The 26063-nt window shown below is 40.9% G+C and overlaps 5 protein-coding genes across 5 annotated transcripts; 2 read left to right on the top strand and 3 right to left on the bottom strand.

Annotated features, from left to right (window-relative positions):
• Window positions 1-10: 10 nt before the first annotated feature.
• LOC108090604 (putative E3 ubiquitin-protein ligase UBR7) lies at window positions 11-3015 on the top strand. The gene is made up of 2 exons (XM_017189375.2): window positions 11-991; window positions 2521-3015. The coding sequence occupies exons 1-2, from the start codon at window positions 151-153 to the stop codon at window positions 2895-2897; spliced, it is 1218 nt and encodes a 405-aa protein (XP_017044864.2). The 5' UTR covers window positions 11-150; the 3' UTR covers window positions 2898-3015.
• Window positions 1225-2276, bottom strand: LOC108090605 (radial spoke head protein 9 homolog). Its single transcript, XM_017189376.2, has 2 exons — window positions 1824-2276; window positions 1225-1765 (listed from the first exon to the last, which is right to left on the bottom strand). Exons 1-2 carry the CDS (start codon window positions 2169-2171, stop codon window positions 1268-1270), a joined length of 846 nt encoding a protein of 281 aa, XP_017044865.1. The 5' UTR covers window positions 2172-2276; the 3' UTR covers window positions 1225-1267.
• Window positions 2971-12080, bottom strand: LOC108090606 (dorsal-related immunity factor Dif-like). The gene is made up of 2 exons (XM_043209416.1): window positions 12007-12080; window positions 2971-3955 (listed from the first exon to the last, which is right to left on the bottom strand). The coding sequence occupies exons 1-2, from the start codon at window positions 12047-12049 to the stop codon at window positions 3273-3275; spliced, it is 726 nt and encodes a 241-aa protein (XP_043065351.1). The 5' UTR covers window positions 12050-12080; the 3' UTR covers window positions 2971-3272.
• LOC122320865 lies at window positions 3891-11009 on the top strand. The gene is made up of 2 exons (XM_043209415.1): window positions 3891-4593; window positions 9946-11009. Exon 2 carries the CDS (start codon window positions 9977-9979, stop codon window positions 10754-10756), a length of 780 nt encoding a protein of 259 aa, XP_043065350.1. The 5' UTR covers window positions 3891-4593; window positions 9946-9976; the 3' UTR covers window positions 10757-11009.
• Window positions 12081-12448: 368 nt separating the features above from the next.
• LOC108090603 (embryonic polarity protein dorsal) lies at window positions 12449-25259 on the bottom strand. Its single transcript, XM_017189371.2, is given in 6 exon segments — window positions 12449-13432; window positions 13434-14441; window positions 14969-15357; window positions 15652-16236; window positions 17251-17298; window positions 24759-25259. Coding segments are annotated over 5 exon segments (2982 nt in total). The 5' UTR covers window positions 17279-17298; window positions 24759-25259; the 3' UTR covers window positions 12449-12460.
• Window positions 25260-26063: the final 804 nt, after the last annotated feature.

Below are 26063 nucleotides of genomic sequence, written 5' to 3'. Positions count from 1 at the left end.
TCGCGGAGCCAAGTTGTTCCGTCTCATCCCTAATTTTAGGTGGTTGAATTATTTGCAGTTTTCCCCTAATCGCGCCAAACGCTGCGCATTCCACCACTTTTGAGATATTGACACGAAGCGAAGTCAAATCAACTGAGTTGAATTGTTAAAATGAGTGAGTTAAACGCTACAAATGGCGGCGGAGAAGGCGAGGAGGGCAATCCTCTCGAGCAGTCGACGATTACGATGCTGGATGTCCTGGAGCAGGAAAAGGAACTGGAGGACGAGTATGCCGCGGTGCTGGGCGCCTCCGATGAGAAGTCCTGCACGTATGTAAAGGGGCCGATTGGCCGGCAGGCCCTCTACTCCTGCCTCACTTGCTGCCCCGAGGCTCGCGAGGATCTCTCAGAGGCCGCAGGAGTCTGTTTGGCCTGCTCTTATCGTTGCCACGAGCACCACGAACTGGTGGAGCTCTACACCAAGCGGAACTTCCGCTGCGATTGCCCCACCCAAAGGTTGGGCAAGTGCTGTCTCAACCCACAGCTCGATGGCGTCCAGCCGAAGAACGAGGGTAATCTCTACAACCAGAACTTCCAGGGGCTGTATTGCAAGTGCAAGCGACCGTATCCCGATCCCGATCGCACCGTCGAAGAGGTGATGCTGCAGTGCGCCATCTGCGAGGACTGGTACCACTTGCCGCACATGAAGGCGCCCGGTTCCAGCGAGAAGTGGCTGGATTCCTGCAGCGAAATGATCTGCGATGGCTGCATGGATGCCAAACCTTTTCTAAAGGACTACACTGGTCTGGCCATGCAGCCGGTGGTGGAGGGTTCCAAGGATGGCAAGCCGGAGGTAGAGGATAGCCAGCTAAAGAACGAGTTGGACCGCAGCATCTGCGATATTATGAAGGTTGCAGAGGGCGAAACTTCAGCGGAAGATGAGGGCGAGCCCAGCCAAAAGCGTGCCAAGCTGGAGGACTGTCGTCGTCCAACACCAAAAAAGGAGCACCAGGGTAAGAAATTTTTAATAGTACAAAAAAATCTTTAAGAAGAGAATATCGTTTCAAGAGAATCCTTGATAGGTAGCTGATTTCCATTTTATTTTTTTACGGAAACCCTGAGAAAATGTTTATTTATTTAGGCATTCCGTTGAACCCACGTGAACATAAGGTTCTTTAGGGTAGACTGATGTTAAATCTTTAGACATGTTTACCAATTTCAAAGCTAAAGAAAATCCATTACTAAGTATATGCTTCATGAACAACCACAATTATTATTTAAACAAAAACTCAATACATGAAAAGCAAGTCAAAGTTCTTCTTGCCATCGCCCAAGTAGAGAAAACCGTGTTTATGCGAGTTGATTTTGTGGAAGAAGGTCATGCCCATCCAAAGGCAAGACTTGATTACGACCAAACGCTCATTTCGTTGCATATTTAAGGCAAAAGACTGACCCAGCGGTATTACACAGTCAATGGTGTCCAGGAAGTCAATAGCATAGTTGTAGTCGCTCCTCTTGGCCAAGTTCACTTTAAGATCGTTGCGAGGCAGACGATAAAGTTGATAATAGGATTGGTTGTCAATCTGCAGATCGTTCAGACCACGAAACATCTGGTTGGGAATCACCCGGCCATCGGTCATCTTGTAGAATGCTCCGCGGGGACAAATGGCGCACTCCTCGGTAATAATGAACACAATGGCTGCAAGTCTCTCCTCCTCCTTCAGTTTGACTGTTTCGGGAGGACTGATGCCAGCCACCTGGTTGCCCACAATATCAAAAGTGGGATCCTAATGGCAGAACCGAGATCTTTATAACTCACTCAAGTATTTCCTATTACAAACTCACCAACTTAACGTAGGTCATCAAGCTGGGATCTCCAATAAATGGCTCTCTTGCCAGTATGGTGGCCTGAAAAATCTTGGGACTCTGGACAAACGGCAACAACTGCCACTGAAACTGATCCAGACTGTAGAAATACTTTCGATCCTTTAGGCAATCGTTAGTGTAGCCAAAAGCGATGTAGTAGTCATTCTTGGTGGCAGTAATGCGACCCCAAAGATACATTCCCGAGAAGCGGTTGTCGTTCTGCAAAGCGATAAGCGAGTTCTCGATTAGGATGCGCTGCTCTGGCGATAGCTTCATGCCGCAGTACATCAGGCAGTCGAGTCCCTCGGTGAAGTACTCTAGATTCATGGCGGATTTGAGCAATTTAAATGTGAAGTGTGAATAAGGTTACGTTTTTATGGTTTGGTTTTTTTGAAAGAGAACTGAAAACAATGTAGATTGGGTCTCTAAGATTTATTTTTGATTTATTTATAAATAACTGAAGTACATCAATTAAATGTATTCCAAAATTTAATTTTTATTTGCAGATGTAGTCATTCTTAATTTTAAATACCTATTTAAAATGTATGGAATTTTATGCATTAGCATTCATTTACCTTTGTTTTTGGTAAAACAGAATAAGTTAATTGAGTGAAACGAACTTTCGCAATTCCACACTGAGCACCTATTTATTTATTTCTTTTCCTCCTCTTTCAAGGTGCTGCCTTCTGGACTAATGACTGGCGCAAATCGCTGTGCCAGTGCTCCGAATGCCTGTCACTCTACAAGGAACTCGCCGTGGAGTTTCTGCTGGACGCCGAGGACTCGGCAAAAACGTACGAGGAGCGCGGCATGAAACGGGCTGAGGAGAATTCCAGCTATGAGCAAGGAATCCGGGCATTGGCCTCCATTGACCGGACTCAGCAAATCGATGCGATTACCGAGTACAATCGCATGAAGGACAAGCTGAAGGAATACCTGCAGGCATTCGCCGCCAGCAAGAAGGTTGTTACCGAGGAGGACATCAATCGGTTCTTTGCCGGCATGCGCAATGAGAATAATGCTAACCTGGGTCAGCCCTATTTCTGTCGCTAAACGCTAAGCTCACTAAATTATTATAGTATTACCCACATTCCCCCCATGAAGAAAATATCATACATACACCATGTAAATTCTTAAGTTATCTTTAATGATAAAAAATATTCATTTTGGATTCATTTCTTTTCAATTAACAAAAAATCATAACTAGGCATCGGGCAATAAGATTCAGATTTCCCTCTATTAATGCTATCTAGCCAAAATATTTATGTACAATGTGGTAAACTAGAGTTATGTAAGACAGGTTTTCAGCTGAAGATAATTTCGAAATGGTAACAACCTATCCTGAGACCTTTTTTGCATAGCTTGAATCGGTTAATTTCTGGTATATTTTATGAATATATATACATAAGTAATTACAAAGTTTGTTCTTTATTCGAAATTCTGCAATCCAAGTTCTGCATTAATGTCCTTGATAAGTTCGGCGGTGTCGATGTGCGGCAGTTCCAATGTGCTGGAGATTAGATCACTTAACGATGGTAGCGGTTCATCTACCTGTGGTTGCTGTTGTTGCGGATGTTGTTGCTGCAGTTGCGGTTGCTGTTGTTGCTGCAGTTGTTGCTGCTGTTGATATTGCTGATTTAGCAGCGGGAACTGCGATTGTTTTTGTTGGGTTTGCAGAAAATATGGAAGCTGCGGTTGAGTTTGCTGGAGTCCCTGCTTGATGTCCGTGTTCCCTTGTTGCGGTAAACTTATGGAACTCATTTTTGAACTCAAATAATCATTGTAATTAGTCGCCATAATGTTGTTGTTGTTGTTGTTATTGTTAATTGGAATCATGGAGCCACCATTGAAATGCGTTGGACTGCAGCTAGTAATTGGAATGTTTGTTGTCTCTGGCGGATATAAATGATTTTGCCCAAATTGCATTGGGGGAATGCTGTCCACCGTACTGTTTGACCGAGGCGAAGGGTAATTGTAGTCCACGGATGGACAGTGGCTACTTTGGCTGTCCATATCCATGAATCCGTTCTCCAGTTTGATATTTTGGACATATTTCGGGCTTCCACCAGGATACATTGTTGTCATTCCGGGCGACACCTGAGCCTGCCGTGCTGGTGCAAAAATTTGAGGAGCTTGAACCTCGTGGAAGGTGTTGGAGCAGTAGATTTAGTTTTATTGTTAGTTTTAAGGATAGTTGAAAGAAAGAATGAATTGAATATATGCAGCCAGAATGTAAACAAATCACCTTAAACCAATGTACAAAAGCTTATCAGTTGCACTCAAGCTTGAGCATAGCCGATCTAGCTGATAAGCTTTTCTGTTCGTGGCTATGCGAAATGATATGCTGCTCTCGGGAGAATATAAACCGATCGAACCTCGAAGCAGCTGGCAGCAGCAATAAACGTATTGGAACCAAATTCGTTCTCGTCTTGTTTTTCGCCTTCTTAAAAATTCCCCAGCAGCTAGTCGCCAGTCTCTTTTGTTTAATTATTTAAACGTAATTTTTTCCGGGAAAACTCTCCCGGATTCACATTGGCGCCCGAGCAGGGACAACGGCTAGTTTTGCATTAATTTTCGCGTCGGAAAAATTAAACAAAAAAACAGTGCACTCTCGTCGTCTCGGCACTTGTTTAGTTTTTTGTAAATTGTTGGCGGAAATTCTAGCTGGTGGAATTCGGTTTAATTGTTGGCGATCGCAGTTTGGACTTGAAAGGAAAGTGCTTGGAAAATTATGCCTAACAACAACCAGGTATTCAGTGCCAAAAATTAAAATTTGTGAGCATGGTATTAATTCTTGGCACCTACTTATATTGGAAATATTATTAAACCCCCAAATATACCCAAACTTCCAAATGATTAATAAAAAAGTGAACTGCCTTTGACAAAACTTATGGTGTTTTAAATTCTACGAAAATTTGAAAATTCTATGTGCGTTATATACATACGGTGCAACCGCAAAAGTGCAGCTATATCTACATACATATGTACAAACATACCAGCGTTTCGCCGCCAATTTTCGATTCCCTTTTGTGCAGTTGCAGAGCAGTTATTTGTCTGCTATATATAAGTGTCAGTGGCTTCTATGCTGTACATATGTATGTAAAACAACGCATCAGTTAATTTTTAGCGCCAGTTTCAGCGGCAGTGGCTTTCAAACTGTATACAGCCAACAGTTCCTACAAAACTCGGCAGTGAATTTAAGCCCTGCCTACAGTTTATGTTTATATGTATGTACATATTTGCCTGGATATTAATTCGGTGTATACTCAGAGATTCGGCCTGGAGAAAAATCTTTAATACATTTGTTGGTTTTTTTTGTCGGTGTTTGTGGGCATCTTTAACCCGTACGGGATCCACTTAAATAGTTTGGACAATTTATTTGTCAAATAAAATTCAACATTTGTGCATTTTTTTCGGCTTTGGTTAAACGGCAAACACACATACAAACATATTTTGTGCATTTTGGTGGTGCTTCTGCGCACATTTAACCCTTATTCAACCCAATAAAATTTTTTGGAGGAATTAAATTTTTTAATTTTTAAAATTTAAAATTTAGATATTGGTGGAAATTTATTAAGGAAGCATTTCGAGCATTTGGAAATAAATTTATTTAACCCTTGTGTCCGACTGTTTTTACTTGGAATATTTTATTCATTTAAATTAACCTAAAATGTCTGAAAAAGAAAAGGAAGCATCGTCAAAGCCTAGTGCTAAATTAATAGTGGCTATGCAAAAACACGGCAGGGTGATGAGTGATATTCAACGTATGAGAACGTCATTCGAGGAAAAAACCATTTCATTCGATAGGTTTCAAATGGAATACCGAATGCAACTTCTCGAAACATATTGCGAGAAATTGATGGATATCCAAGGAGATATCGATGTGCTAAATCCAGTGAATGATTTAAGAGCGTCTGTTGAGGAGATGTGCATAATTACGAAAGCGTTATATCGGTCCGCAATGAGAGAATTCGAGCCTCAGAGACTTAGTCAAAGTGATATAGGTGGTTATCGTCATTCGTCTCAGTTACCAAAAATGAATCTACCGAAATTTAGTGGAAAACATTCCGACTACAAAAATTTTATAAGTCTTTTTGAGAGTTTAGTTCACAACGACCCATCTCTAACAAACATAGAGAAATTTAACCATCTGCTAACATGTTTAACAGATGATGCATTAGGTACTGTGAAAGCTTTTCAAATTTCGGATCTAAATTATGAGAAGGCATTGGCTAGTCTAAAAAACGTGTACGACAATAAATGTTTGATCTTTTTTGACACGATTTCTCAGCTGTTTGACCTCCCGCAAGTATCAAAACCCTCTGCATCAGGCTTGAGGTCTCTTATAGATGAAATATCGGCCCTCTATGCATCGTTACAGTCTCTGGGTAGTGAAAAAGAAATAAACAACGCAATTTTTATTCACATAGCAATGTCCAAAGTAGATCACACAACAAAATCCAGATTTGAGGAACAGCTAGATTATAATACGTTGCCGACGTGGTCTGATTGTGCGACTCTGTTGAATCGGCGATACCAACATTTGGCTGCTGAAGAGTCAACCAAAAGTAAAGGGAAGCCTAACCAAGGTTCCAATAGAGGATATTCCAAATCGTCCTTCTCATGCACACAAACAGATCGCAGACCTGAATCAAAATGTCGATATTGCTCAGCGACAAACCATAGTTTAGGCAGTTGTCAACCTTTCATGGCTTTGTCAGTGATCCAACGGTTCGATTTTACAAAACACAATCGGTTGTGTATTAATTGTCTGAATCCAGGTCATCCAGTCAAGAAGTGCAAAGCAGTAAAGTGTCGCGTTTGCTCCAAACCTCATAACACACTTCTTCACAGATACGGAGTAGAGCAGCAACCAACTTCTTCGGGATCACTTCCTCAAGTGCAAGCCCAAGCATCTTCAGTAGCATTTGATCATCCCAATCAAGCCCATTCTTGTCATGTTGCAAGTAGTGACCAAGTTATTCTTGCTACGGCTGTCGTTAAGGTACGGGATAGATTTGGACAGTTTCAATTAGCACGAGCTCTGTTAGACTCAGGGTCTCAAATAAACTTTATGGCCGAGGACTTAGCACAGCGTTTGCGGTTACGCAGGAAAGAATCCTATTTGAATGTCACCACTGTAGGGAAGAACGACTCGGTAGTACGGCACAAAGTCCACACGTCGATTCATTCTCGCGTCAATGCTCATAGTTTCGCTACTGATTTTTGGGTATTAAGCTCCATTTCATCATATCAACCAGATAATGAAGTCAATTGTGCACAGTGGAAAATTCCAGCAAATATTGAATTAGCGGACCCTCGTTTTCACAAGCCCGCAAAAGTAGACTTACTAATTGGGGCAGAATCCTTTTTCGAACTTCTCAGCGTAGGCCAAATAAAATTGGGTTCAGAATATCCTTCAATCCAGAAAACTCTCTTAGGATGGATTGTTTCGGGAAAGTACACTCAACGCGTATCGAATAATGCCCAAGTATGCAGCGTCACTGGTAGTGAAAATATAAGTTCTCTCGACTCTCTTGTAGAACGTTTTTGGGAATTGGAACACGTCCCGGAGAGATCGAAGGCTGTGTATACAGCTGAACAAGCAGCTTGCGAGCAGCACTTTGAGAAAACAGTACACAGGCTTTCGTCAGGTCGTTTCGAGGTAAAGTTGCCATTTAAGACAAATCCAAGTGTTTTAGGCTTATCCTTCGAAACGGCAAGGCGCAGATTTCTTGCGTTGGAGCGCAAGCTTGCAAATAATTGCGAGTTACATGACATGTATCAAGAGTTTATGAAAGAGTATCTTAACCTTGGGCATATGTCGCTGCTTCCAACACCTCCTCCAGGACAACACTATTACATTCCACATCAATGTGTCCTGAGACCTGATAGTAGCACCACAAAGTTGCGAGTTGTTTTTGACGCTTCAAGTAAAACGTCAACCTCGATCTCATTAAATGAGACTTTAATGGTGGGTGCAACGATTCAGAGGGAGCTTTACGCTATTTTGGCAAGATTTCGATTACACAAGTATGCCTTGACTGCTGACATCTCGAAGATGTATAGGCAAGTTAACATTGCCAATGAAGACAGAAGTTTCCAACTTATCGTGTGGAGGGAAAAGTCGACGCAAGCTCTACAAACTTATCGCCTCAACACTGTCACTTATGGAACAGCCTCTGCTCCGTTTTTGGCCATTCGTTGCCTCTTTGAATTGGCAAAAATTTACTCTGAGTCACATCCTGTCGCATCAGAGGTAATTTCAAGCGACTTCTATGTAGACGATATGCTCACAGGAGCAAACAGTTTAGAAGAGTTGGAAGTCATTCGCAAAGAAGTGATCAAGGTGTTAGAGTTAGGTGGCTTCCAGCTGGCCAAATGGGCAACAAATCACCCAAGTTTGATGACTAACCAGGGATCGGAAAAATCGCTTATGTTCAACACTTCCGAGTCTGTGAAAACGCTTGGGATGAGATGGAACCCTCAGAGTGATGCCTTTCATTATAGTTTGGAGGATTCGTTTCAGTCCCTACCACCAACTAAACGCAACATTTTATCCGTCACAGCCCGTTTGTTTGATCCCTTGGGATTGTTGTGCCCGCTGATCACGAGAGCTAAAATCTTGCTTCAGGAACTGTGGCGACAAAAACTGGATTGGGACGAATCGGTTCCTATGAATTTACATACCAGTTGGAATGAATTCAAACAAAATTTATTAGAAATTGACCGGATATCCATTCCTCGATACATTTGTTTGTCTTCCTATGACAGTGTTCAAATCCACGGATTTGCTGATGCATCAAGCCACGCCTATGGCTGTTGCATTTATATTCGTACCGTGGCTGGGACAAAAAGTTTGTCGAGACTGCTGACCGCCAAGTCGAGAGTGTCTCCCCCTCAAAACCAAATCGATTCCAAGGCTCGAGCTGTGTGCAGCGCATCTGCTTGCCAAATTATGGGCTCAAGTATTTCCCTTGCTTAACAAATTAGAGTTTGAAAGCATCAACTTCTGGTCGGATTCCCAAGTGACTTTATACTGGCTAAAGAGGGATCCGTCCACTCTAGGTACATTTGTCGCGAATAGAGTTTCTGAAGTTCAAGAGCTCTCAGAGAATGTTGTCTGGCGTCATGTGCCCACGGAAGATAATCCAGCCGATTTAGTATCACGAGGGACAGATATAGAGGGTTTAAAATGTACGCTATGGGAAAATGGACCAGAATTTTTACTCCGACATCCTAACGAGTGGCCTCGTTCTCATCAAACTGAAGTTTCACCGGAGTTACAGTTGTCCGAGAACAAGAAAAGCGTGACAGTATGTTCCGTCACAACAAATCAACCGAATGTCTTCATTGAGCTTGTTGGAAGATGTTCGTCATTCAATAAACTCCTGCGGATTATGGCATATGTGAATCGATTTGTTCAAGGGAAGAAAAATAATCGCGATATTGTTATTTCGGCCAACGAACTGAAGTTATCGTTTCTAAGAATGGTCCAAATATATCAAAGAGCTGATTTTGGTTTAGAATATGTCAAGTTAGAGAAATCTGAAACTTTAAGCCCACATCTCCAACGTCTAAATCCGTTCTTACACACAAGCGAACTAGAAGGCGTAACACTTCAATTAATCCGAGTTGGGGGAAGGTTGTTAAATGCACCAATACCGTATGATGCCAAATTTCCACTGTTACTGTCCTCAAAATCAGAATTTGTTTCGCTGTTTCTTCGAGACCTGCATCGTACTCATTACCATGCTGGTGTCAAAGTGATGGTATCACTTTCGAGGCAGCAGATATGGCTTATCAATGCGCGAGAAGCGTGCACAAAAGTTGTCCGTAGCTGTGTCCACTGTTTCAAATACAAACCAGTGCTAATGGGTCAGATAATGGGCAATTTGCCAGCCGATAGGGTCAAGATAGCACGCCCCTTTTTGGTTTGCGGGGTAGACTTTTGCGGACCATTTTATGTGTCACTAAAGATCCGCGGTAAACCTCCTATCAAGACTTATGTTGCCGTTTTCGTGTGTTTTTCGTCAAAGGCTGTTCACCTTGAGCTCGTTGTAGATTTATCAACTGACAGCTTCTTATCCGTTTTTAAAAGGTTCGTCGGGAGGAGAGGGCTGCCTCAGAAGATGTACAGCGACAACGCCACGAACTTCGTGGGAGCGAGCAACGTGCTCAAGGATCTGAGCGCAGCGTTCCACCGCAGTCAGGAACAGTTGAGAGGATACGCGGCTCAGAGAGGCGTCGAGTGGTGTTTCATACCGCCGAGGTCACCACACTTCGGAGGACTGTGGGAGGCAGCAGTCAAGGCCGCCAAACACCGGCTGCTGCGAGGAGTCGGCAACGCCAAGCTGACAGCGGACGAGCTCAGCACCCATCTGGTCGAGGTAGAGGCGCTGCTCAATTCTCGACCAATCGCGTCGCCAGGCAACGATCCCAACGATGGAGAGGCCCTGACTCCAGGACATCTGCTTATCGGACAGCCTCTGATCACGCTGCCGCAAGAGTCCGGCACAGACGGAATCTCCAGCAAGGCCAGTTGCGGATATTTGAGGCGGTGGCGAATGCTGTCCGATCTCAAGCAGCAGTTTTGGGCCAGCTGGTCCAGGGACTACATCGCCAGCCTGCAGCATCGCAACAAGTGGTGCGTCGAGGGCCGCGATCTGGAGGTCGGGTGCCTGGTGCTCGTGCACGAGGACAACATGCCCCCGCAAAGATGGCTCACAGGCCGGGTGGTGGCAACAACAGGCGGTGAGGACGGAAGAGTGCGTGTGGCGGAGGTACGGACGTCAGGAGGCGTCATCAAGCGCGCCATCCACAAGCTGGCATTGCTGCCAGTAAGCAACGCTCCTAACGAGGAGGTTAAAGCGCCGGAGGCCTTCAACGGGGCCGGAATGTTGGAGCAGTAGATTTAGTTTTATTGTTAGTTTTAAGGATAGTTGAAAGAAAGAATGAATTGAATATATGCAGCCAGAATGTAAACAAATCACCTTAAACCAATGTACAAAAGCTTATCAGTTGCACTCAAGCTTGAGCATAGCCGATCTAGCTGATAAGCTTTTCTGTTCGTGGCTATGCGAAATGATATGCTGCTCTCGGGAGAATATAAACCGATCGAACCTCGAAGCAGCTGGCAGCAGCAATAAACGTATTGGAACCAAATTCGTTCTCGTCTTGTTTTTCGCCTTCTTAAAAATTCCCCAGCAGCTAGTCGCCAGTCTCTTTTGTTTAATTATTTAAACGTAATTTTTTCCGGGAAAACTCTCCCGGATTCACAGAAGGGATCTAGAAAAACAATAGAAGATTGTTAGCCTTTGTGTTTACACTAACAACGAACGAAGCGTTTAATGAAAGCAACAGGAAACCACAAAAAAAGCATTTACATAATTGAGGCGAAACTGAGGTGAAACTAAAGCAATTTGCAAAAACTCAAAAGGACAACAGCAAGCCACAACATCAAATTTGCTCTGGGCAGCCAGTATCAACTTACATTATTTGATGTCCAACTTTTGTGGTTAATATGAAGCTTGGGGAAAACTAGACAAAACAATGGAAAGAGGAGACACATCCTTGGGGGTCCAAAGATTCTACACCCTTGCCGTAATTTCTTAAATCTTTAAAATTGTATAATATTATTTTGAAATGATGCATAGAAATAAATTATAAAAAATGTTTATGTTTAACTCAATAGCTATCGGACAAAACTAAACAAAAATTATTTTTAATGCAAATATTTTTACAAACATTTTTTTCTTAAAAGGCAAGGGTGTACAAAAAAAAATAAAATTCTTTTTGACAAATATTTAAATCCAACGACTTTTAGCAAAAACCTTTATTCATCAAATAGTAATACATTATGGATGGATAAAACAACGGTTTTCCCAAATAAACGACCTAAGTAAATGAAATATTTGTTACTACAATTTAACATTTTCCAACAATTCCGGGTAGGACAACAGCTTTATCCATTGGTCCGCTAGGTATTAAATCCTGCACTATATTTCCTCTATTCGATATGAAAATCGAGAAATGAGCTCGTGAGTTTTTTGTGTGTGATAGATGTATAATATTTTTCTAGGAACTACATATATGTAATGTTTGTACGATGGAACCCATTCCCAGCACCAGTAATGAATGCGGAATATACTCGAGAACTTACTGGACGTTTTGACCTGCTTGGATGGATAGAATTCGGTACTCATGGGACCGCGCTTAAGGCTTTCAACTGCTCTTTGGGCCACCAGTCGAGTGTGCTTGGTAAGGGTTTCTACAAAGATATTTTTATGTTTGGTCGGTTAGAAAGTATTCGAAATTCGGTGACTAATGTCAGATATCTCTTATCTAAAAAGGGTGTTCAAAATTATAATATATTTGTAATTAATACTGAAAGAGAAGACGACTAGAAAACGTTTTGATGCAGTTGTGTTTTGTTGTTTTGGACTAACTAGTGAAGGGGTATTGGATAGCTGATTTGATTTCACTACGGGAAAACATTGTAAAAAACATGGATATTACAAAAATGAGTACTTCTTTTTTGTCTAAACATTATTTTAAGAACAACCTTGATTTTCCCTCAAATCAGTTATCTTGAACCCTTGTTCTTCTCCTCATTTCTACTCCAATCCATTGGCCTCCGCCAATCTTCTGGCTATTTCATCTGCACTGAGAAAATCCGAGGTATCCGCTCCGCCCGCCGCCCCATCGCCTGCTGCTCCACCTTCGCCGAACTCCCCGCCAAACGGTGGCTCCGGACTTTTGGTGGTGTACAGGGCAAAATGCTCTGCCTCGGAGAGATCCACACTGGGATCCAAAACAACACCGTAGGCTCCCTCGCACAGGTTCTTGATGCTCTGCCTGTCGGCAATGGCTATCAACTCCATGTTGCCATCGCTGATGGGAATATCCGCCAGTTGCAGAGTGCTCAGGGTCTTCCTGTCCAGCGGTCGCCCGTAACTCAAGGTACTGGCATTCGAGTAGCTCTCCGGACGGAGTAAACTGTTCTCGCTATCGCCTCCCTTGAGTGGTATGTGGATCACATCCGCATCCAGGTGGGCGGGTCTCTTTCCCGAAACACTACTTGAACTTCGACCCACGGGTTTTCCGTTTCTACCCTCGCTTTTGCCCAGCGGTTGCATGGATCGCGTGGAGCTGCGATTGGGATCGCCCAAGGAAAAGTGCGCCACACTTGGCTCTCTACTTCCGGTGGGTGTGGTGGCCTTGGAACCACCAGGCATCTGTTTATTGGGACTGCCGCCAGTTGTCAGGGATTCCTCGTCGTCCGCACGACTCTTTCGGCGGGAGAAGAATCTCGAGAAGAATCCCTGACGCTTCTTGGGCGAAGCACTCGGCGTTGGCTGCCTTTTGGTGGGACTTTGATCGGGTGTCCGCATTATAATAATGGGCGATGGAGTAGTCCTATTGGAACTGAGACTGCCGTTTCTCGAGCGGCTCACAGAGATAGAATCACTAACAATGCTCAAGTCCTGCGAGTTTCTCTGCGGTTTCGGTGGCAATGGAGGTAATCTCTGATCCGAAACCGGAGAAGGAGTTCGAGGTGGCAGCGGCAGGGGCGGGGATTCGGGGGGGCGTGGCCGGGGTCTGAGCAGCGTTCACTTTTATCCTGGGCGCTGGAGGATTGGTTAGAACCACCAGCTCGTCATCGTCTAGTTGACCAAATGGATTGGTGGGCAGATAGCCCTGAACTCCCTGCTTTTTCTCTTTGGGAACACCTATTTCTATGGGATTGTTAAAAGCTATCTGCAGACTCGTGTAAGTTGCGGTCTCATCGAAATTCTCATCCAAATCGACGGAGGCCTGGGCACTGGCCGAAACCATTTCCGGTTCCTGTTCCTTTTCGTTTTCCGGCAGCTCTTTCACTGCTGGATTCTCGAGGGTATCCCTGCGTGAACCGTTGGCCAAAAGCGCTTGGGCCTCCTCCTCCAACTGGTTCGTTATGGTCGTATTGGCGGTCAAGCTGCTGACATTGGTAAATGCCGTTTGGGCCGTGCTATTCGACAGGGATTGGGTATCCCCGTTCTCCACCGTCAAACTGTCCGTTCGCTCGAATTCGCTGCTCTTCATCCACTCGGTAATTTTATCCACATTGGTGAGAGGACGCGATTGCAGTTGGGGATGCTGGAGGATCTCCTCCATGGGCGTGGATGTCTGAGTGCAGTCGTCGGCCAGTTGGGGCAGCAGTTGCGGCACCTCCAGTTCGATTTCCATGTCGGGTTCGTTATCGTTATCCGTGTACTCGGTGATCGTGCCACCGTCCAATTCGTGTGATTCGCCCCGTTGGCGCATCTGCATTTTCTTAACCGCTATTTCGAATTCATTGAGAGTTCCCGAACTCTGCTGTTCGTCGGATGAAACCGTATTGTTATCCTCCTCGAGGTCCATCGGTGGACACGAGTACTTGGTGGCCGTGGTTTCGCTGTCGAGGGAAAGGATCTGCTGGAACACATCCAGCTCCTGGCGGCGCTTCAGCTTTCGCTGCAGCCGGACAAAGGTTACCGTACCTGGATTCGGGTAGAACTCGAACGGGATCGGGGCACTCGTCGCTCCATCCGAAGGTCGCACCAGCTTCAGCTCCACCTAAAGATTAAAAAAAACGTTAATAATATTATAACAAATTTTAGATTCTAATATATAATAATATTACTTATATAATAAGATAAGATATAGATATTAGTATATCCACATATAGATATTACTATATCTTTTAAGATTAATATCTGAAAAAATTAAAGCATCCATCGCTTTGACAATAAATTCGTAAAAGGTTTTATAACTGTATGGAAACCCTAAAAGTTCTTAAGGCAAACAAATTGCAAACCTATCAATTATTTAAAAACGCCTTATTGAAGTGGTAGGCTTAATGGATTAATAGAATAATTGATTGATGAGTTACCATAAAAAAAATAAACACAAATACAATTTGCCACTTTACATGCTTGCTTAGCCAAGCTTGAAGTAGATAAAATATAAATGCTCTTTAAATCATTACGAAGTCAAGATTGAAGTAGGTAAATGAGATGCCCTCTTTAAAAGTATTCAATTTGTTTTTAGGTCCTTTTTTTTAATACCAACAAAATTAAATTCAATATTAAAACCTTACTCACATTAACACTATGAGTGATCTCGGTATTTTTGTAGCGCGGCGTCTTGAAGGTGATGGCCGTCTGTTTGAATACGTCGGTGGGTTGAAACTCCGCGTTGGCGAACCACGTCTCCTGTCCATCCTTGTCCGTCTCGTAGAATCGCACCTCGATGTCGTCCTTGAGGATCTTCTCGCACAGCATCATGATCGTATTGCCACCGGTCACTTGGGCCGAGCAGCTGCATATTTTGCAGATGGTTAGCTCGTTGCTCTTGCCGAAAATCGGTGCAGATACGATGGGTTTCAGGGCCACGACGGGGTCACCTTCTTTGATTCTGATAAACGCCTGGTAGCAGAGCCGCAGCTCATATCGGTTGATCTTATCGACCTGGTCTTTGTGATCGAATTTTGCTGGAAAAAATAAGACGGAAAATGTATTGCTTAATTCGGAAAATTCATTTCGAGTACTCCTTATATTAAAAAACTGGGAATTTAAAAAGGAGAAAGGAATTTCATAAAGGAAAAGAGAAATTAAATAATTTCGACATTTGAGAAGGGTAAAGCATGATTTAATCAACTTATCAGATTGATTATATAAATTATTTTATTGACAATTTAATTTAACTAAATTTAAATGGATACACCCTATAAATTCTTTTTTTTTTGAGATTCTTTCTTTTGTTTGTTTTGCTAAGGAGAACTCACTGTTGAAGGGATCGACATCCATTTTTTCCCTGGCCACCAGGGAGTCCCGCATCTCGGTCTTCTTGGCGCACTGGATGCCCACCTTCTGGAGGACCAGCTTTCGCTCGCCGGGCGGCAGTCGCTTTTGGTAGATGCCCGATTTGCAGGCATCGGCCTCCTCCTTGCTGACCAGCCAGTGGGGATGCTGGCGGTGGGGCTCCTCGCTGGTCACGCAGGACACCACCATGGTGACCTGGCCGTCGAAGTTGCACACCTCGACGGTGGGGAAGGTCTTGTGCTCCGTGGTGGAGTTCATGCCCGGAATCGAACCGGCGGTGCGACCCTCGCACTTGTAGCGAAAGCGGATTATATTGTTCGTCGGCTCCTCCACTATACGCAGATAGGGTCTACCTTTGGCACCCTGCTTCGGGGTTCGATTCTCGTTCTGGTTCTGGTTCAGCAGGTGGAGCGGCAGGTGGGACGACATGACCGGCAAGGAAGCCGACTGCGATAATATGTGCTGCACGCTTCTGCCTCCAACCACGCCCACTGGGGCTCCTCCGGTGGCGCCACCGTTCAACTCCATGCTGGCATTGATAATTTCCTCTGGAGAAAATACGTATTACACAAAAATCAATAAGTTAGAGTGTCAGAAACAATTTGGCTTAGGTAAAGAGGGAAGGCAACTAGGAAAGAAAGCACGAAATACCTTCAAGATTAAATGGAGTACCCATGCGAACCCATTTCCCCTGACAGCTATGGGAGTATATCCACCCTCATCACCTTAAGAAAGTTAAGTTTATGAAGTAAATAGAAAACGTATATAGTTCAAAAAGAAATAGAGAATGGCACTAAGAGATTTACAAGGCAAACAAAGCTATAGATTTATTACAGATTGTTTTATGAATTTCTAACTTAGTAATTGAGATTATCTGAAATAACCATTAAGAATTTATAAGACAGCTGAAATACCACAGATTTGTTTCCCAAAACATGAACTATGAAGCTAATGATTGGCAACTATTCATATCCAATGCCATACGAATTACCCAGCCGAATGGAAATGGAAAAGTGCGTGTGTGCGGATAATTTTGTATCCATCAGATACGCACTGACTATCATGCATATATGGAGGGCATTAGGCTGCCATTGTTTTTTTGCGAAAGGGTGATGGCTGGAAGGCTTCCTCCTTCTGTTCCGTTTGAACTTTGTTATTGCCAGATGTCGACTATGCGATGACGAGCTCTGACGTCAAAAGTTGCGCACCAATTTGCCAGTCTTATTATGCCACTTTGCTCCTGTATTTGTTTTTGTTGTTGTTGTTGTTGCCCCCGGCGTTTTGTTCGGATGGCAACTACAAAACACCAACGCCTATAGCCGTGGCAAGAGCAATAACAATGTTCAATTAGCCACTAAAAATTCCCCACAAATCTGATGCCTTCTGCCTGGCCTAATTAGGCGCATTGTCGATTGACTTATGCCCACAGATTATTCATTAACCAGAGCTCTAGAGCTCTTTTTTCCCCCTGCCATGGATATTAAGGTGTTTTTGCTCTAGGGGCTATGGTAATATTAATTGGGGTTAGTATGTGCTATAAATTTATGGCTGTTTATACATACGTATATCGCCAAACTCCTCCTCAGTCATTGGATTACACTGTTGATTGCCTGGAAATTAAAGCAATGATAGATTGTCATTAACTTTCCGTGTTGAGCTGATATAGGCAATGATGGATTATTCTATTTGTCTGTATCCTTTTAATTTGAAATTCTCGATAAAACAAATTTGATGGATTTTGCAACATTTACGTCTTCAATCATCTATTGGTTTTTAAAATGGATTCTATTTCTTAAAAGGTTTCCTTTTCCATAAATTCCACACTGATTATTGAAAAAATTTACCTACTCACTGCTAAATAAGCCAATTAAATCAATAAATTATCTTTATAATCACTTGAATTAATTCGAACACCTTAATAGGGGAAAAATCCCTAGTGGTGCTATCATGATTTGGTCAGAAATCTAAGTTCCGTTTTGTCCACTTCAACAAATATGCACTTGAGGTTTATTGCGATTGGTAAACTCCCAAAAATTTCATAAGAGCTTAAAGTACATAAGAAAATTCGTAACCAAATCGTGATCTGATTTTTATTGGGCGAAAAATCCCCGACTACGGTGTTCCACTATCTGTGTGGTTTGTTCTTTCCCAAAATTTAGCTGATAACAAAATCAGTAGCCGGTTGTTGATTACTACGAAAAGTATTACCAGGGGGAATCTCTTAGCACGAGATTGAAAGCCATATAGGGTATTAGGTTATCAATAGCCACCAATGTTAGTAGAATATTGTGTCTGGTTTTAGACAGCCGATTTGTCTCCAATTTAATTGACAAATATGATATGCATAATTTATATAGAAATGTATTGACTATCAGCAAATCTTTTCCTTTTCTTTTTCTTTTATAATATTGTACTGTTTATTTATCTTGTTTTGTGTTATTTTAAATTGATGAGCACCCGTAAATATTTGTTCAATCCTTGTAAGCTCAAGTCCTTGCGTAACTCACTTTCCACATAAAGGCAAACATACTGCTTTGCTCCTAACGATTTCCTTTTTCCTCCCCTCGTTATACCAGTACTCAAATCCCGGTTACTGCCACATCGATCAAGGTTATCATTGCTAGTCGCTTGTGAAAGATAATAACAATGTCTGTATAATGTGTATTTAATAGTCACAGCCATAAAAAGGCCATACAAGTCACTCCCCGAGCCAAGGTTTTCCGATTTTCCTCTCTTTTCCGCAACTGCAGTCAACATATGCCATGCCGAAAGTATTTTGCATTTTCTGCACATAACTCAACTTTTCAACAAAAGGAGAGCACACACACTTCGGAGCACTGAAAGATAAAATCTGGCAAGAAGTTTTCGCCTCAGACAGCCTATTTGTCCAAATACCAAACGTTGGCGTCAAGCATTTCAACACGTACAAAAAAAAACAGTGAAAAATATCTCCAAAATATGTTCATAAAATAAGTTTGAGGAAAGATACTTAAAGTTTTATATATACTTTTAAAGTATATATATAGTCATATTATGCTTCTTATTTACTCAAAAAAAAGTTTAATGATAATCAGAGGTTAAACAAGAGCATTTAAAACGAATATCTGTATGTTAGTCATTGCTATGCGAAGTCATATATATATATTTTTTTTTTTTTTTTTTTTCTGTGCAGACACCAACACAATCGCTTGTTCAGAGACGTTCACACACACGTTGGGGCTTGTAAAATTTGCATATGTTAATTTTGTTTACATTTATAGCCTTGCAAAAACAATTTGTCCGCCACTGGATTTTCTGCTCTTGTTGCTCTCATTGTGTTCTTTTTTTTTTTGTTGCTCGTGTTGGTTCTTTTGCAATTCACACCACTCGCTTACACTCACACTTTCTTGGCCAGATCCTACGGTTATGTTTACGAACCGCATGACGCTTTACGTGTCCACCTCCCCAACTCCTTGCAACCCACATTTCCTACCCCCCAAGCGACCGAACCCCGCCAAACCGATGTCGAACACCATAAGCAAATGTGGGTCGTTGTGTTGGCAGCATAAAATATTCTCAGAAACTTACTTTTATTGAAAAAATAGTGGTACATTAATCAGTATATTAATTCGTTCATAGTAAAATTCAGGCAGAATAACAAAGCTAAAATTCTAGATCTAATGTCTTATGTAATTTAAAAGGTTTTGTTTTTTGAAGATCTCAAAACTACTATAAACATTTTAATCGTCTTTAAAACAATGTTTAGGATATATACACTTAATTTCCTCAAATATATATTTTTTATATTTTCAATAAATAGTTTTTCTCAGTGTAGGAGGCAACAGGGGCCCAATGACATCAGGAAACTTTTAAGTAGGTGGCGCTAGCTGCGACTTAACTGCCTTTGACAGCAGCATCGCATCGCTTTCCCTTAACTCGCTAATCTCTCTTACACACAGAATAACACACACCCACACATACACACACACACACAGACTGGGCAACAGGACGGGTATTAAGGATATCCTGTCGGGGGGGGGATAAAAGGGTCATTACTGCGGCACCGCTTAAATTTTTATGCAAAGGGGTAGCAAAAAGTTGAACCCAATCGATTGTCCTGCTCATGGGCATAAATAATAAAGCAACTCAAGTGTAACACACACACACATAATATCAACGAAAAACTGCTTAACTAAGTCGGTTGCCAGGCTACAGTATGCATTTAAATATTTTGAACACAAACAGCTTTATTTAAGTCACAATCATAAGGAACACACACATTTATTTAAGCCCTTACCCTTTTTTTCATCCTGACAGTCCTTATTGCCCTGAGGGTCTAACGTTCTGAAAATAGCAAACCAGACTAATGGCGAAGCTAATTGGCTTAAATATAGAACGCTAAGTATGTCTATTAGCCCTTTGAGCGAAATTTTTGTGAAAAGCGGTTTGTTGTCACAAAAATGAGGATAAATTTAGATTTAATCCAATAGAAACTTTTGCAAACCCTTTCGCTTAGAATTTGTAATGCGAAATAAATGCAAGCGATTTACTGAATTAAAATCTTAATGATTTAATATATTCTCAATTTAATTTCCGGAAATTGAAATAATTCGTTTCAAATTTCAATATTCTATACGCGTTTTGCATTGCTCTTCGGCTTATTTTTTTCGATTTCATTAGGTTCCCCAAACGCAAAGAGCTTTCTAGAGCGCGTAATTGCTTGGTTCATCTACATTGCCCCTCCTCTTCATCAAATTCAACTCCTACCATTTTTCGTTTATAGCCCCAAGTTACTTCCTTTGCCGGAGCCTCTCAATTCGGGCATAACTTAAGCTGAGTAATACTTTAAGACAGGCCCGGCTACCAACTCTCAAACAGGAGGGCAAAAAAAAAACACCACGCACAAATTTAATTCGCATTTAGGCTTAAGTTAGCTGGGTGGAGCCAAAATTCTGGCGACATAAATCAGCGCTACAAATTGATGCATAAATAAAGCAAACAAAAAGAAGGTTGATGGCGGAATAAAAAAGCGAGTTAGGTAGGCAAAAGAAAAATGTTAATTAAATATTGTCAAAAATAGACGGAATTGGGAATTAAGATGTGGGTTTTAAATTACACTGGGCCTCTGGAATCGTTACGATATTGGAGAGTAAGTAATCCTGGCCATGTGACTCACATACATATACTCGTATTTCAGTAGCTAGAACCTTGTCACGTGCCCAATCGATTGGAAAATCGCGTTCTGAACCGAAAATAAACACACAGCTAAATAGAAGAAAATAATAATGGAGAGGGATGCGATGGGGCAGTGGTGGTGGAATATGATGAGATGGAATGGCTAGAAGCCCGAAACTCAAACACACACACACACACACTCTCTTACACACACATTTCACTCACCCACTGATGGCCTAATCACACCCAGTCGCACACACAAAATTGTACATCAAACACAGACAACTGGCCCCAATCCATCCCCACATCTCGCCATTTGGCACCTCAAGTGCTCCATCCAACATGTGTGCGTGCCTGGTCCTGTATCCTCAGTATCCTGAGTGCCTTGCATTATATTCGGTATGTGCACAAAAAATTAAATTCAAATAAAAAGTTTCCCACAACAAATATCGCCCCGCTGTCGACCGAAAAAAAAAAATAAAAATCGGAATCGTCTCAGGCAATGTGAAAAACTTGGTTCCGTTACGGGAAAATCAATAAGCGTTGGAAATTATGATTTTCTCTAGTTCTTTGACAGTGTCCTTCAACGGGCCATGCCCCCGCTGTCATTTGCAGGAAATCCATTTGGCTTTCTATATGCACTGCATATATAAATAACTAATGTTTGTTTACTCCTCGATCCCAAGTTTGCTGAGGTCACAATCGATTGAATTTGTTGTTAGCACAAACGAAATCTTAGTGGGGTTTGCTCATTTTACTATACTTATTCAGGTGTTAAAATAGGTATAATGCATGTAAATAAATGATAAGGGAAGTACATTATGTGCTTCGTTTTTTCTTATTTATAGCAAAATAAAAGGGAGCTCCTGAAACCGAGTATCTTATTTCCTAAAAAACTTGTACAAATTTCCGATTCTTATGTTTAGCCTTTGTTGCCACTTGAATTTATTTTTGTTCTATGGGCTCTGCAACTCAAGTAATATAAAATTATTTTTGTGCTGATTGCCGGAACCCTTTCCTGAAGAAAAATGTTATATAATGTGTGCTGAGGGCACGTGCCAGGCTGGCTAAGCTGCTTTTGATAAGGTTTTCCACACGCGTATCAGTGGGTAAGCCCGCCAAGATTTCCCAGCTAATTATGAAACAAATTAGGGTAAGCAAAAGCAAAAAAAGGAAGAGATTACTTCACTGTAGATGCGACAAGAAGCAACATTTTGTGACACTTCTAGTTAACCTTTGCTATATTTGGCCTCAATTGTGAGTCAGTGTTATGAGTGCAGCCATAAACACGAAATATAATTTTCGACTGTGTTTTTATTTTTATCATGGCAATCGTAAAACGCCGTTTGCATTGTTGGCTATTTTCTCAATTACTGTTTGGGTTTTTGTATGGTGTACCATGCCACCTCAACACTGTTAATTTGCCCAACTAATTAAAAAGCAATTAATTTCGTTTACATTTGGCTTGGCTTCGCTCATCGGCCATTACAACAGTCAAAAGTTAACTTCTACAGCCAATCGATTTTCATTGCCTTTCAAGCAAATCAAAGGAAGCATTTTTGCAGTCAAGTAAATAATGCTTGGGTAACCCAAAGCATTCCCAAAATGCCGAAAACCAGACCAGACCACACCACACCACAGAAAACCGCACCAGAACTCATTTAGCCAAGCGTTAGAACTATTTCCATTCTAATGGCCAAGACAAAACGCTCACACACACACACACACACTCACACACATTCGCTTTTAGCCAAGAAAAACGGCCGACACGCGAAGACCGAAAATTGGAAGAAACCGCGGCATTTAATTATTTTGCTATAAAACTTTTCACGATTCAATCAATTTAGATTCGGTACAACATGGCGTATGCGTAATGGGATTCTGCTTTTCCATTGTTTGTGAAAATCGGGGTGGTGTGAATTGTTTGTAGAACTTGTTCTGATGGAGGGGGTGTAAATGTGAATGACAGATCGTTGCAAAGTTTAGTTGATTGTTGTTCATGCGGAAAAAGGGAAAAATTAAAAAAATAAAAATGAAAACCGAGTATGTATTCCTGGGTTGGGTTATCAAAAAGTCTCGTAAAATATAAAAACGATTGGGAATTTTCACTTGCTGATTACAAAAGTAGCTTTATCAGTTGAAAGTACAAATCAAGCTGCATTATAGGTGAGGTGTCAATATTTCAATATTAGACAATATTTAATAGCCTTAATAAAAATATTAGTTCTACTTTGATATTGATTTTAAACTTTACATTTTATTATTTATTTATTTAATAACAAAAAATGTATAGTTTTCCTTCTATATTACATCCAAAGTGTTTTGAAAATAGGTAAAACTTCTTTAAAATGCTCCTTGCTAAACATTTAATGTAGAGACCAGTCCCATTTCTAATCCACATTTGTTTACACTTCCTTGCTAGAAACACATGATACTACCTGTGACCTTCCTCTTGCTGCTGGCATTTAATTTACAATAACTTTCAATTGGAAACATGTCTGCTTAATACAAATGGCAAAGTTATTGCTATATGCATGGCTGCGACTATATAATGTATGTAAGCAAACGCACACACATGGACCAAAAGGTGTGAAAAGTGTGGATTTTGTTTGTGTTTTGCTTTCAACAATTACCGAAAACAATTCCGCTGCCTTTCGGCCATCGGTTCATCGCCCAGTTCATGCCAATTGGCATGGATACAAGTAAGATAGCTTCTGGCTACGCGCAAATAAATCGATATTTAAGTAAGTTTTGACCATGACTGTTCCATTTCATTCTATTTTTATTGGTTCCGTCTTTCCGACTGTGTGGATAAGGCAAAAGTCTTTAGGACTTTATGGCATTTCTGGTCTTTCGATTGCATTTTCAGTTGGCCGTTCAGGTTGTATATGCCTTTGATTACAAATGAAATAAACGAAATCTTCCAGATGCCACCGCAAGTTTTTATAAACTTTTTTCCGTTCCGATTTCACTTGTAAAAATATTTACATTTCGTTAATATAAATATTTGGATTTGGTTGAGTTCTTTTCGCTAATTGAAATTTTGGTCATTGCGTTTCCTGTCTCCTTAAAAATTTCATTCTTTAGCATAAAAACCCAATGTGATACAAATTAAAAGATAAATGAGCTAAACGTTTAACTCAATTTGGTTTGCTAGCGTCAGATCACTCACAAGTGCTTAATATAATATATTCACTTGTAAATATATATTATACACATATGAAGGCAATTAGCAAAAATTTTTTGCGATAAGCCACATGAAGTTCAAAACTGCATATGTATATACATGCTACAAATGCGACATTTAAGAGGAAATGTCTACTCTAGGGAGCAGTTCCGGCATATTATGCACATATAACTTTTAAATCTGAACCAGTATGTAAATAATTATTTGCAATCGACAAATCAAACAGGAAAGCAAGATATGGTTTACTAAATACTTGCTAAGAATTATACTTTTCAATAAATCGCAGTCAAGCGCCTTTTGTTTTCAGATTTATTTGCATATATTATACGCCTGTTGAGCTGATTACACTCGAAATAAGCATTTATTCCTTAAAAGAAAAGTGCACAAAACCCAGAAAGCTTTAATTCTTTTAAATTTTATTTCATTTAAAAAAAGTATACAAAGTGGAAGAAGAATTAATAAAAACTAATGAACTGATAATATATTCGCCATTTTTTATTTTTTTGTGAATTAATTGCCCGCATACAAAAATTGAAATATGTATATCTCGAATTATTTATTATGAACTCTGCTAAGCTCGTTATTGTTGATTTCTAGCAGTGTCATTGCAATCTTACTTGATATGGGAAGCTGCCTGTACCTAAGACGACTAGTGGACAGGGGACTTTTTACAAACTGCGACTTAGACTATCTGACTTTGTTTATTATAGTTAATTTATTATAGCGAACCTTCTATGGAATAGTATTCTGCAAAACAATTTTATTACTCTCCGATTGAATTCTGTTTTTTGATCCGAATGCACTTGGCGAGACAATAATGGGATTATCTCTTTGTTTGCCGACACGTGTAATTGATTAAAATTCGTTTTTTATGAATCCGTCGTTTTTTTTTATTGTTGTTTGTCTCACTTATCGCGCGCAGTTTGTTCGCAAAAGGCGCGCCAAAAAAATGTGAAGATTAATTAAAAACAAAAACAAAAGTTGCCCCAGCAAACTCCGTAGTTGCTTTGGGTTGTATTTTATTTTTATTTTTTTATTGGCACTGCAGCCGCCTGTTTAGAGCGGACATTGATTTATACACACATCTGTATTTCACTTAGTAGTTGTCGTGTTGCGTATAATTAACCAATACAAAGGCCTTTACATATATAGTCGCGTGCGCCTTGCACAATATTCGTTACATATATGTAGATGTTCAAATCGGCGGTTCACTCACGTCCGTCGGCGGGAAAGTTCAGATTGGGACTGAGCGGTACGGCACATTCGCGGTCGAAAGAGAGCTTCGATCTCGGCTCGCCGCTCTTTGCGATCGCCTGCACTGTGTTCGTATACTTGATACGTATACTTGATAAACTATCGATCGGTGCTTTGGGCTGCTTCGAGTTTTCGATTTCGTTTTCATCCCTGCTTCACTTCTTCTTTGTTTGTTATTGTTTCCGTTGTGCGTATTCCATGTTTTGTTTTCATTTATATGTTATTTTTTTTCGATTGCGTTCTTATGACGTAATTGTGCGCAAAAAACAGTTATAGATTTTTAAGTGGGTATGGAAAAGTGATGAGATTTTTAAAACGCCCGGCAGGTGTTCCTTTTTCAATTTTTGGTTATAAATAAACATTGATTCCTTTAAAAAATGTGTATATTTGCAGGGAATGAAAGTTTATTGATATGAATGTTCGGAAATACCATAAAAATTCCGAATCCTGAAATGTTATTTCACATGAACTCTATTCTCATTAAAAAGGTGTTAAAAATATATATAAGAAGTGGACACGTTTTTAGGCAAGTCAAGTTCAAAGATATTCTAAATCAATATATATATTTTATTGTGAAAATAAGAAGCGTTGTTGTTCCTAAATGATTCATTCATGTTGCTAAGCCGAAAAGTATGAAAACTACACATCTGATTTTCGAAAAATGCATAACAAAAGATCTATTTATTAAACATAGGTAAGACAGCTGAATATTTTTATTGATTTTCCCCGGAATTGACAGACCTTAAACTTGCGCGACCTTCGACAAATGTAAATTAGAAA

The sequence above is a fragment of the Drosophila ficusphila genome, unplaced genomic scaffold (genome assembly GCF_018152265.1).
Source record: "Drosophila ficusphila isolate 14025-0441.05 unplaced genomic scaffold, ASM1815226v1 contig_127, whole genome shotgun sequence".
NCBI lineage: Eukaryota > Metazoa > Arthropoda > Insecta > Diptera > Drosophilidae > Drosophila > Drosophila ficusphila.
The sequence above is the reverse complement of the archived record's forward strand: the minus strand, read 5'-3'. Positions and strand labels throughout refer to the sequence as shown.

What these genes read in the sequence shown, in the direction of transcription:
- LOC108090605 (XM_017189376.2), bottom strand. Translation starts at nt 2,171, where the DNA reads ATGAATCTAGAGTACTTCACCGAGGGACTCGACTGCCTGATGTACTGC. An exon ending in TGATGACCTACGTTAAGTTG is followed by an intron (nt 1,766 to 1,823) that starts GTGAGTTTGTAA and finishes TTCTGCCATTAG; the next exon opens with GATCCCACTTTTGATATTGT.
- LOC108090606 (XM_043209416.1), bottom strand. Translation starts at nt 12,049, where the DNA reads ATGAGTACCGAATTCTATCCATCCAAGCAGGTCAAAACGTCCA. An exon ending in CAAGCAGGTCAAAACGTCCA is followed by an intron (nt 3,956 to 12,006) that starts GTAAGTTCTCGA and finishes TTTTTGCACCAG; the next exon opens with CACGGCAGGCTCAGGTGTCG.
- LOC122320865 (XM_043209415.1), top strand. Translation starts at nt 9,977, where the DNA reads ATGTACAGCGACAACGCCACGAACTTCGTGGGAGCGAGCAACGTGCTC.
- LOC108090604 (XM_017189375.2), top strand. Translation starts at nt 151, where the DNA reads ATGAGTGAGTTAAACGCTACAAATGGCGGCGGAGAAGGCGAGGAGGGC. An exon ending in ACCAAAAAAGGAGCACCAGG is followed by an intron (nt 992 to 2,520) that starts GTAAGAAATTTT and finishes TCCTCTTTCAAG; the next exon opens with GTGCTGCCTTCTGGACTAAT.